Source organism: Aquila chrysaetos, chromosome 17 (assembly GCF_900496995.4).
Source record: "Aquila chrysaetos chrysaetos chromosome 17, bAquChr1.4, whole genome shotgun sequence".
NCBI lineage: Eukaryota > Metazoa > Chordata > Aves > Accipitriformes > Accipitridae > Aquila > Aquila chrysaetos.
This window is the reverse complement of record NC_044020.1, coordinates 4366243-4379001: the sequence shown is the minus strand read 5'-3', so window position 1 is coordinate 4379001 and position 12759 is coordinate 4366243. Positions and strand designations below refer to the sequence as shown.

The 12759-nt window shown below is 42.6% G+C and overlaps 2 protein-coding genes across 5 annotated transcripts in view; both read right to left on the bottom strand.

Moving 5' to 3' along the window:
* The window catches only part of SYN3 (synapsin III), a 263138-nt gene extending 261815 nt beyond the window's left edge, over positions 1-1323 (bottom strand). Inside the window, exon 1 of the mRNA XM_030040449.1 lies at positions 1203-1323. The gene's annotated coding sequence lies outside the window, so the exon portion shown is untranslated. The remainder of the gene's footprint in view (positions 1-1202) is intronic.
* A 316-nt stretch (positions 1324-1639) lies between these two features.
* LARGE1 (LARGE xylosyl- and glucuronyltransferase 1) overlaps positions 1640-12759 on the bottom strand; it is a 300218-nt gene continuing 289098 nt past the window's right edge. For 2 of the 4 annotated variants that reach the window (XM_030040447.2, XM_030040448.2), the window contains one exon: positions 1640-12376. In XM_030040447.2, the coding sequence (XP_029896307.1) occupies positions 12179-12376 (198 nt within the window). In that variant the 3' untranslated portion in view covers positions 1640-12178. The remainder of the gene's footprint in view (positions 12377-12759) is intronic. The other 2 variants (XR_003927115.1, XR_003927116.1) reach the window with 2 other exon arrangements.

Here is a 12759-nt window from a genome sequence, read left to right as displayed (position 1 = left end):
TCACGCAGGGAGCCTGGAGGAGAGTTGGTACAGAAGTGGGTAATGCTCCATCACTACTTCAGTCTTGGGACCTCAGCTTGCCACCTTTTGATGAAACATAACTTCTGACCCCAGTGTAAACACCTTGTAATCTGCCCTATTGCATCTGTCCTGGAGCATTAATATTTGACATAAATCCTAAAGGAAGCTCTGTTCTTTACAACTGATTTGTCAGAGGTGGATGGATAGGAAGGGTTGTGGGTAATATGGAAATGGCATAGGCAGAGGATCCCTTCTGGGAGCCTGACTATTGAAAATCAGCTGCTATTTACACAGTTAATGCCATTCACTTCTTGCACCTGCTCAATCATTCATTTCCCAGTGCAAGCCAGCTTTGCCTTGCTGCAAAGTCAGGGAATTTAAGGGAGTTACACCTGCAGGCTTTCTCTCTCTTTCCAATGATTGCAGAGTTCAGCTTATAAAACTCCCACTTGTACATTTCCAGCCCTTCATCTTCCTTTTCTGTGGATTCTTTTTCTACCTATTTATATGTATATATACTTTTCTAAGTATTTATATTTCTGATAATGAATCCAAAGCTCTCTCTAACTCTTGTTGGACTCCCAGCCTGCTCCTGCACCACACAAAATCCATTTGATTCTGTAGTTGTCTGAAAAGCAAGAAATTCATCTAGCTTCCCAACTTATACTAGTTTTTGTTCATATTCTATTCAATCTTTGAGAGAGGCTCCATGCCTTGCATCCAGGGATATCCTATTCTTTATGATGTCCCTACAAATGTAAATTCTGTGCTGTCAGCCCCGGCAAACACACTTTTATAGTAGACTGCGCTTTGAATTTTGGTTAACCCCCCCCAAAACAAACTACAAAGGATTATGCAGCTGAGCTGTCTTCCCCCTCTTGTCCCCATCTCCTTTCTCAATAATGAAGTTCTGCAGAGAAGTCTCAGGCCACCAAGTAGGAAGGGAGAAAGCTGTACTCCTGTGGTTCTACTTATTAGTGCTAAAGGATGTACCAGCTGTGAGATTATGGGAGGTGCAACTGCAGCTCTGAGCACCTGAAAAACCTATCAGCAAGGGTTAATTAATACAAAAGTGAAGGCTTCTGGTTTTCACATAGTTTTTTCTATTATCAAGAGAAAGACTCCTATACAGTGGAAAATCCACGCTTCCACCTAGCAGATAAAGCATTTGCAATACTAACCTGTGAGCTGGATTTGCTTCCATGGTGGTGGTGAGGTGTCATTCACTGTAGAGTATCCATCTGCTTGTTGTCATACTTAAATACGAACTGAATGAACTCCCCCCATCTGCCAAAGTCTTGTCTTCGATTACAGAAAGAAAACAGCAGGAAGGAGGTCAAGGTCAAGTAAAGCAGATAAACATATGATTAACTCTGAGCAGATAATGACTCACCTGTCTTCAGTGGGAACAGCCTGGTACTGATGTGTCTGGCTGAACCAGGGTTGGAGGAACAAACCAGATTAAAGGGAATGACAATGCAAAATTTAAAAGTAATAAAAAGCTTAAAGATGAAAACAAAACAGTCCATGACCTCTTTTTTTTTTATTTCCATCTGAAGAAACAACAGCCGGTAAGCTCCTGAAACCAGCACATGTCAAGTCAGACACTGGAAAGGAATTGAGAGGATTATTTCACAATTTTATTGCACAACTGAAAATTAACCTTTTTTTTTTTTAAATATTTACAAGCCATTTATTTTGCACACACAATCTAAACAGCATTTTCCCCCATAAAAGTGTCACCTAGAAAACTTACACATGGACTGAAGCATACATGTAAACTAAGTGGTTTGTGTTAAACGCACGTTGCCTCAGTCTAACCCTGGAGGGGGACGCGCTTGGGAGATGGGGCAGCAGAAGGAAAGAAGACAGATTTTTCTTTTTTCTTTCCTGAAATGTTACTTAAGAAACTTTCCCCAACATGGAGAGAGAAACAAAAGAGTTCAGTATTAGTTCAAGCAGAAGGCCAGCCAGTCAGGTAATGTACTGACAGGGTGGTGAGTTGAAGATTCAAACCCCTCCAGTGCCACAAGCCTTGCAAGATAATTACAAGCCTTGTTTCATGCATGGCTCACCCAAAAAGTCACGACATCCCAATTTTCCCCTGGAGAATGTAGAATCACCTCGGTCATGACAGAAAAGGAGCGAGGTTTGAGTCTTAAGAAGAAACAGACGTGAAAGGCTGTTGTGGGTTTTTTTTTTTTTTTCCCTTCTTTCTCACAGATTTCTTACCTGCACTTTTGGAAAAGTGCTGGCTGACACATTGCAAATGCTGCCCCTGCTCTCGGCAGAGCTGCACAGTGATAATACAGTGCAACGAACGTTGCACAACTTGACCAGCAATGCCAGGGGTAATATTTTAACTACCATTATGAAGCCCACAGCTTTGTGCTGAAAACGAGTGCTTTCTGGGCTGTTAGCATAAGCTGTCTGTCACAACGTGTATCACAGTCTCTGGAGTCCACAAATCACTCCCTCCCATGGCTGATCCACCCACACTTTTTCCATCATATAGATTGTTGTTTTCAAGTTTGTCAGCTAATATTGAGTATACGGCCTTGTAGCACTTACTGCTTAGCTTCCCGGGGATTTTGACACCTGCAATCTTAAAGGAGTAGGTGGTAGCTCTAAAACCGATGCTCACTGGCTCAGATTTGTCCCACGTTACTTTGGGCAGATGTACACCTGAGGCACCTGCGTGGGGACCATCAGCACCGCAACCTTTTCTGCTAAGTCAGAGAGCAAAGGGTGATGAACAGAAATGCCCTCTGCAGAAGTCCGGCTCGCTCCCTTGACTATCAAAGGAAACTGAGGGGACCAGCTCCAACACCGTGGGTCTCAGACAGCCACCAAGTTGCACGGGCTGAAGCTGGGCCCGACTGCTTCCAGCTGGGCACCTAAAAACCTAGGGATTCTGGCATTGCAAGGTACATTTGGTGTTTAGATCGCTTTGGTGCTACCTTTCTTCAGGTATTGGACCCTCTGCTGTAGGGTGGAGAAACAGAGAAAGTGATGCCAACATGATCTACAGCGAGTTTGGAAGGAAAGGGAATGTTTATAGACTCGTTATGCTAGTTAGTGCTTGTCCATTGGGAACCATGCTACTGGGACATGGCTTTGTGAAAGGCAATTCAAATGCATAGGAAAAGCGAAACCTATGGCCTCGGACCAAAGGATCTATGTCAAGTCTTCTAAAGTCATTGTTTCTTCCCGAGCCACACATAACCACCATTGTCATCTTATGCATGGCTACCAACTTGTAGTAATGTGTCAGGTCCTAAGCAACGATCGTGTTTTGGCATTGACGGTATTGAAGGCCTAAGTCTCTCCCTCTCCTCTCGCCCAGCAGCCCAAGTATTTGTTTTTCTCTTTTTTTTTGAAATGAGTTCTTGCTGGTTTAAAGGAGTCAGCAATGGAGAGATGTCCTTTTCTATGTAATAGTTACAACCAGACCCCAGCACTGTGGAAACTGTCTATACTGTCTTTAAAATACCTGCCAACACCTACCTAAGGCTAGTATGAACATGGATTTAGGGGTGCGGCAGATTGGGAATGTGGAGAAAAAGTGGAAAACCTGAGAATGGGCTGGCTGAAGAAGGATCCTGAAATTGAGCCCTACAGAAATAGTAGATAATTTGTAAATTGTAGAAACTTGTGCTAAAACTTATGGCTTGAGTAGGTTACTCATGAGTAAATGGTGCTGATTTCAGCCCCCTTGGATTACTTGCAATGACTCTCTTCCTTTCAAAACAGTATTTTTCTGGAAGATACAGGGGTGTAGTGGATAGAAAAGTTTGAACGCTATGGATATGCTAAGAATAAAACAAAGCATAGTGATCCCATTCTTACAGCTTCAAATTGCTGAATTTTCTCTCAGGTATAGGCTTGAAGATTACAATTGGAACTGGCCCCCCCGCAGAACAAATTTGTGTGGAGGGCCAGGTGCCGTGCCAGAAACACTGCTTTAGCAATGAACTCACGCAGTGGTCTAGCACAAGCCAGTAGTCTTTCATACTTACTGGAAGAGACACTGCTAAGATAGAAATAAAACCTGTGATAGCACAGAGGAAAGAAAAATCCCCCAGGCTACAGGAAACGCTCTCTCTGCACCAAAGTGGTGTTGCAGACATCTCGATGACCCCTCAGTACTATTCTTCACCCCAGACAATGCTGTAATGTTTGCAAGTCTGATTGATGCAGAAGAAAGCTGTATCAGCTTAAGAAAATAAAGTTTTGCCAACTGTTAATTTCACATCTGAATATGGAAACGAAAGCAACAAAAATTATAAAACATGTGTGATCTGATTCAGAGTTGTTTTTATTACATACACTTGTTTTGCTCTACGAAGTGTAATCAGAAAGAAGATGACCATGCCTGTATTTGCGGTGCTTATGACAAAAGCTGGCAGGTTAACTTGGTGGATACATTGCATTGATGAATCTCCATGAATGTTAATCCTTGTGGGTCCTTACAGAACCCATTGCTTTTTTTTTTTTTGGATTGCCTTTGCTGTTCTTTGAATAAACCCTGACAGTGAAAAGTAAAAGATGTAAACTCTCCATGAGCCATTTGAACCCGTATGGCAATATTTATGGATGTTACGGACAGAAAGCATCATTTCGTTTATCTGTCCGCTCTCTTATCAACACAGACAGCAGAAGCTTACTGCCCAGCCTGAACACCGAGCCTCAGGCCAGCTAGATTAATTGGTGCTCATACAATTAGTAAACACGGGGCAAGGTGTCGAGGGAAAATACACGTATCTCTTGTTCTCATTCTGAACCAGCAAACTGCTGAGTCCCATCTCTTCCTAACCCCAAGGGGCCTCTGTCACTCACAGCGAGTATACATATAAAATGCAGAAAAGCTCAGCAAAGTCTATCATCAGAATAATAGGTTTTGTACTGAACTCACTATTGCCATCTAAAAAAACTCAAAGCAGACAGCGGTGTGGCTTCCTTCCTGCTGCTGGTTGTTAGTTCCGACTGGATGAGGAGTTCATGGATCAATCAGCATTGGATAGCTTTTCCTGTCCTTATAGCATCGCTGGAGAGCACCGCTGGAACAACAGATCCACAGGTAGATCAAAAGAAGAAATTCTACGTACCTCGCCAACTCCAGCTTTGCCCCAACCATTGACCTCAGGGCTGACAATTTAAAAAAGGCTGGGTAGTCAGACTCCTACTGTCATCAAGCTGCTACTATCTTTTTTTTTTTTTTTTTTTTCTTCTTATGAGCACCAAAGGAGCAATGTGGGAATCCAAGGAACTGAACAAAATTAAACACCTTTGAGCTGATAATGGTTTAATCTCAGTGCTGACTTTCATGAATTTTACAACCCACAGAATTTACTACAGGTGGGCCACGTCGGCCAGTGTTGGATAAGAAATGCCACAAATCCAGAAAGAGCTTAGTCCAACCCACGGATCCTACGAACAGATCACCTGAGGGACCTCAGAATGATTTTACCTTCCTCATTCCTCTGGAAATTTGGCTACTTAAACCAAACCCTCGTGTCCCTCCCCCTCAATTATTTACTCTGTCTTTTCACTGCTTACCTGACAGACTGCCGATAGCCTTTAGAGTGCTCCCAGAGATGGAACAGACATGCCTGGACAGAGCTGGGATTCATCACTCTTGCATGTTCAGCTGTTAGCATTCATAGGTTGGGGGTGAGTGCTACAAGGCCTCCGAGTGTGTAATTTCGAACAGCTCCGTAGGATCCCTCCACACAAGAAAAGCCTGTAGAACAGAACTGCAGGCGTTCTGCTCAGAAAGCCTGAGAGCGTGGGGGATAATTGATTTTCCTAAATCACAGTTTAAACCTATCCTTTGGAAAAAAAGAAAAAAAAAAGTCTGGCTTTGCTCAGAATCAAGGCAGCTATCGTATTATGAAAAGCTCAATGAGAGCAAAAGTAAAAAGAAGTATCACCCAGCTGCTTCATTCCCTGAGTACCATCCACCCTGTGCATAGAATGAAAGAAGAGTCCTCTAAAAAAACCCAGCAAATGATTGTGTAGAGACTATGTCCTACTACGTATGTGCTGGGGGACAAAAGAAGTTGTATGAGCAAATCACCAGCTCCACCAGCGACTTGAAATTTCAGATCCTCTAACTTTCACATGACTCATTTTGTAGCCTTAGCAGGAGTCTTGTGATATAATGGTTAACGTTGAAAACTCGCACATCCATTGTCTGAGAATTATGTTACCATAATACTGAGGAACAGGCTTAGCTTGGCTTGAATTACTTGGCCTCATGTATTTGGGGACCTCTTGAATATATTTGGTGAGAGTGGTGTCTACGTGCCTGATCGGAGAATTACCCCCAGGTCAAAACTATTTCTTTCCGATTGAAATCTTGTATCTCATGGCAATGGACCATGGAGCTCAAATGCAGCCTTTGCCACCTGCACAGTGACTTCCCATGAATCCATGTTGCAGAGGTTTAGGACATTTTAACCCTACAGAAGCAGTAATTAGCTGGGAGACAGGAAGCTGTTATCCTGTGAGGGGAAACTACAGCACAGAATGACGGAACAGATACTAAGCTCTTAGCCCGGGTTTCAGATCTTTTGCATCCTGACACCCTCAATGAGCTAAGACTTCCATAGCAGTACCCATTAACATGTCTGGACAAATACATTCATATGATCCATCACACAAATAAGTATTTGGCTGGCTTTCTAATTCCTGGATTATTTTTTCAACTGATCATAACAATTCTACTCTGCAGAGTAAACAGACCCCAAACCCCAAGTAGTCGTAAGAGGAAAATGTTCCGGCCAACTGACACGCACATAGTTCCTTTTGAAATTTTCAAGGACTTTGTGTCTTGTTTTGGGGATGTGTAACTACTGATGAAAACAAATTCCTATAAAAGCAAAGTATTTCTAAATCCAAGTTCGTAAGCATTTCCTGAGCCATAATTTGCTGTGCACAGCCAGAAGCTTTTCAAAACTTAATTTTATATTGTGAACCAAAGTAACAATCTTCAAACGATCCCCAATTCACCTAAGTGTTTGGATGTAAACACACCGTCTAAATATACATCATGCATTACTACTGTAATTCATGTAAAATACATGAATGAAAATACATGTAAAAATGACTTCATTTCACTATCAGTGCCTCTGCATTCTTAATACTGCAGTGGAAATACTAGGTTATTGGCTGTCATTGTCTACTAGTGACTTCTTTGTTCCAGTCTCACTCACTGGAGCTGCAGAAACTTAGCCGCTTTCTTTTCCTAAAATTGAAATATTTTTTGAGCTAACAATGATTGATTCTTTTTTTAGCACTCTCACCATCTAATGTATTAGACCTTGTTGAAATTCATAAATAATGATGCTCACCCCACTTGCTGAGCTTGCTGTGTTCTCCTGTTGCTGCACTGAAACCTGAAGAACACCCGTGCAGTATCTGGCAGAATAGGAAGGAATGTCCTGTGCAATGCCTAAGAGTAATATCTCTGCTGATTTGCCAGGACTCCCAGTGCTGCTGGTCATTAATCTTTCTCAGCCAAAACCAGATGGGGCTATTAGGCAGGCTGGAGTAATGGGGGAAACTGGCAAGATACAGAAGGGAATGCATTACCTTCTGGATAGAACTGCATGTAAAAATGAGAACATTAAAAATGTATTTTTCATATTTAATTGGACGATGTACGATTATACCTACCACAAAATAATGCGCAATGTGTTTTGTGCAGGGCATTTATAATACTGTTCAGCTGTGCTAGGGCCTTATTTTCCCCTGCAGAGAGAAACAGTAGCTACAATTCTGACAAGGTTTTTGTGCTTTCCCCTCTAACACAGGGCTTCCTCTGCTGCAACAGCTACTGCAAATAACACTACAAAGTGCCTCCGCTTGTTGCAGTAAAAGGAAAATGCAGTTTATGATTTACATACAAACCACATGAAGCCTACCAGGTAAAAAATCAGTACATTAGGAATAATGTGAGCATATGTGATATTCAGTCTAACAAAAGCGATGGAACTGCAGGTACAGCTGCTGATTCCTTTATGTCACGGAGTCCAAGATAATGATTACAAATAGAAAAAAATCGCAAATTATGAAGTGGAACCAGATTGCTCACATAGGAAACTAGCAAGGCTGGAAGGAATTACTAAAAGTAGGACTTGGGGAAAAATCTGATAGATACTAAGGACTACCTGGGATAAACAAAGACATTTTCTAGGTCTGCCAGGTAGGCAAATAGTAGATGACCCTTAGCCAGAAAACAATAGCATGGAAACTACAGCCAAACATTTCGAGGTGTATACTGTGACAGCAGAGAGAAATCATGGAAACGTATTAGAAGGTTACAATAAGGCATTAAATAAAGGCAAGTGCTTTGCCCAAAACTTAAACTTGCAAAGCCTGTTATATCAAAGGGAGAAGCATGAAAACAAAAATAGGAGGATTGGGTGCCAGCCAGCAGATTATTATTTGGAATAATAATTATGTCTGAAATGTGGTGGGATGTCAGAAGGTGCTGGGAAACACACAGTTCAGGCTCTGGGACTGAAAAGTTTGCAGTGACTCATATGTTTTGTCAATGTTTTGGAGTGGAGGGGGAAAAGGGAGACACAGAACAAAATGTGTCAAGATAAGAGCCCAAATTAGAAGAACAAAAGAATTTTGTAACATTTTATTTCTGATCCCTTGACTAGGAAAAGGTTAGCATTCAGGAAGGTTTAAAGAGGAAAACAGAAACCCTCAAAACCTAGTAGGCTGATATTTGATATAAAAATTTAAAAACACCCCCCCCTTAAAGAATCAGTGGCCCTAAATAAAAAGAAAAGAAAAACCTGAAATCCTGAGATTAAAAATGGAAAGGGCTTATAAATAGCTATGGAGCACGATATCCCTTTAGATAAATGGCAGACAAGGACAAGGAAATGCTGGTATGACTAACTTGGAAATTTTAGAAGTGATTCAGGCCAAATAGGAACCCTTCAGAGAATAGAAATCAAAACTTTGTAAAGCCAAAAGGAAGGTATGTAATAGCTAAGATGGAGTTTGAGCAAGCTAAGAGGGAATCTGAAGAGCAAAAAAGGGTAGGAAGTTAAAACTGAAAATACACATTTGCTCAGTATCCCAAAAGCAGAAAACCGGAGATAACCGGTAGGCCACCCCAAACAATAAGTAGAAGAAACAATTAAAGACAGTAAGGACATTGCCAAGAATCTAAATGATTTATTTGCATCAGTCTTCACTAGAGAGGGTGCTGGCGTGATACCTAAATGAGAGACTCACACTTTCCAAATATCAAAGATAAGGAGAGGTCATAGACTGAAGACTCAAGAGAGAAATTGGTGGAACAAATCAATAAATCAAAGGCATTAAGTCACCAGGTTTATCTGATATTTCTTGAAGATTTCAGGAGAAAACTGAGAATTAAGTAACAAAGTTGCCAGCAAATACCTACTACAGCAGAGGACTGGAAGACAGTCAGTGTTACAACTGAGTTGGGGATTTTTGTTGTTGTTGGTTTTTTCACGGTGTTGGAGGAGCCCTGGCAGTTACAGACAGATATGTAATCCTAATTTGCTATCATGTAAATTGGCTGAAATGTGTTAAAAAAACCCAAGCCCTACACCTCCCAAATTATGAAGCACATCATAGACAAACATGACATGACAGATACAAGTCGGTACAGTGTCTATAAGGGAAAAAAAAGGGGCTCTTTGAACCTACTACCAATCTTTGAGCTGGTTACACCAGCCAGCACACCTAAGCCTACCCAGGAGGTCCCACGACTCGCTGTACAGACAGGCAAGTAGCCAACAATTACCTCCCTGCTCCCCCATCCGCATCTCATGACCACCGAGGACAGAATCACGTTCATGTGGATAATGGCACATCCAAACAATGTACAGGTCCGTGCTACAGGTTACGCTGCTGCAGGGCAATCCAGTCCGTCCTTGGGCAACATTGTTAAGCCAAGGAGAAATGTACATCTGGAAATAAAGTTTGTAATATATATGAAACATAATGGTGGCCACACTGAAGCTCTGACTGGAGATTTTATGTAGGTGCAACCAGTGGTAGCCTCTCTTAGGGTCAGCTTTTGGTATCTTTCTGCACATTAGCTAATCAACAGGACTCTGTGCTGCAGGGTTCTTCTCATTCTCAGTATGCAGAGTGACCTGGGCCCTTAATGGTGAGTAATACAGGACTTGGGGAGTTAAGATTTTGGGTTTTTTAAAAGAATGTATCTTAGCCAGGACTGAGCACTTATTTCACTTCTTCCCAGCTCTTCCCAGCTTTTTATGTAAATCTTTACATAAAGCCATTAAGAACAGAAGAAAAGTACTTTGGAAAATTATGCGGTGATGTATTCTTACGCAGCCAACACTCCCAGGGGAACAAGTGAAAATTACACATAGCCTCCCGCCCCTTTTTATTTCTTGTCAAAGATGTTGCCTTTTTTGGCTTTTCTTATATATACACAGCATGATGAACTGATATTTGTAGTTTAAATGTCTGGTTTAACCGCGTGGTTTCCACCGTAACAGAAAGCTCTCACGAAATGTCAGGTTAGAAATAAAACCAAGCTCTAGAGGGATGAGGTGGGGAGGAAAGTAGAAGGTCCAGTGGCTGAAAAACAAAACGGAAAAGAAGTGAGCAGAACAGAATGTGGATCCATTTCCCAACTCAGGCAGTGGTATTGGTACGTGTGGTTGTATGGGGATCTGGGGCAGGGAGACAGACGCATTTCTCACTGAGTTGTTTCTGCTTTCTCTATTAACATTGCAACAGAAATTACAAATAGCCCTGCAAGGGGTAGTGCATTAAACCTCATCTCTTCATCCCATGTAAACACAACATTAATACTGAAGAATAAAGAAAACGGTAAAAAGTCCAGTGTCTTGTTTTCTGCATTTTGCTTGTTAGGTTTCCTGTCCGCCCTCCAGCATACTCCTGTGTGTACCGAAGTTGTGAACTTGACCAGCCCACGTTCAAGCAAACACTCACACTCAGATTCCCAACACATTCTTTTCTCCCCCTCGAATGGGGAGTTTATTCCTAACAGTTCTGCTCCTTTTAATTATAAACTCCTTTAACGAAGTAGTTCTGAGACCTTGCAGCAGGCAGCAGGAGAGCACCAAGGCTGCTAGTTGCCATGTTTATATTCCCTGTTCAGCAAAGAAGTCCACTTAAAGCCCAAGGCCCAATGCCTTCACGGATGGGCATGCACCGAAATGAGCCTACAAATCAATATCCCCCCACACAACGTGCCTTATAGGCAAAATCCAATTCCTGCCTAAAAAAGGTAAAGAGTTACAGCCAGGCCCTTTATTTTACGAGACACACATGAACAAGTTGCTCTGGTGAAAACAGACCTTACACTGACAGATTTTGTTCACTTTCCAGCAGAGCTACTGATCTTCTTTACTGGACCACCAGAACTGAAGATGGGAAAGAAACATGAGGGAGACATTTCCTTGGCAAGGAAAGGAGCAGCATTTAGGACTGGGGAAAAGGCAGGGTGGGGCATAGGGGATTTTCCTGATAAAACAACTAATTTCAGAATAAAAGACCAACCGGTATCATGTATACACCTAAACCAGTAACACACCTTCTCTGGAGCGTAGTATTGTATAAGCATCCCCTTCGTTTTCAAGGCTAATTCAGACCTTTGGCTCATCCTGCATTAACAAGGTCATCCATGTTAACAGGGCCCCTGTGAAAGTTCACAGGTGAAAGTTCCCTTTTAGAGTAGTGCAGATTTGAAATTCACAGGACAGTGACCCGAAGATCTTCCTTTACAGATAAAAAGCATGTCAAATTATTAAATAGCAACGTGAAATCCTATATTCTGAAGGTCTGTCTTTGCTCTGCAGTTAAGAGAGCAGAGTGCATTCCCAGCCCCTGCCCAGTCCCCACCTCCGGCGGCACGGCGGGCTCGTGGCCAGCCCCTCTTGCTGACACCTCACGAATGCTAAAGCTGAAAGGCCTGGGGTAGTCGGGGAAGGGACGAATGAGCACAGTCCGAAGACATGTCACTTCAAATTTCTACGGTTAGAACTGCCGAGTATGGTATAAAAACAGAAAGTATTTCTCAGTTCGAAGTTTGAAGACCGGGCCCCAAACGTTGAGCGACTCCTCCCTCCAGCGTCCCTGTTTCCCGCACACGGGCTCCGTTGTGCTAGCTGTTGTTCTCTGCCGTGAGATATTTGAGGGCTGCAAAGCCGTAGTGGCGCGACATATCCTGCTGGAACTCCTCCTTCAGGGTCTTGAGACAGATGCGGTATTGCTTGTTGGAGCGAAACTTGGTGATGTCGAAGCTGGGGGCGTGCGGCATGTGGATCATGTAGGCGTTGGGCAGCACCGTGAACTCGTACTCCTGGGGGAGAAAGACACCGGCTGTGAGGGGGTTCCTGAGCCCTCTTGCAATGCACGTCTCTCGTACCTCTGCAGTCAAACATCCTCCGTCAAGTGACAGTGCAGTGTGGGTCTCAGAAGCAACAAACCCATACAGATATGCCAAATAAGCCTTCTTTTTTTTTAAAGTTGCTTTTTCCCGGTTTTATGAAAGATCAACTTTCTCTTTTAAAATGTTTTACTCCATATAAGCCAAATGATGGGGCAACAGTACAAAGGGCATGCCCGGAGCCATGTCTGCAGCGCAGATTTTGCAGTAGCGTGCTTGCAACCAACTCGGCTGTGACTGCACACGGCATGAGTCTCAAGTGTCCATGTAAAAGCATGGTCTTGCCCCTACAATTT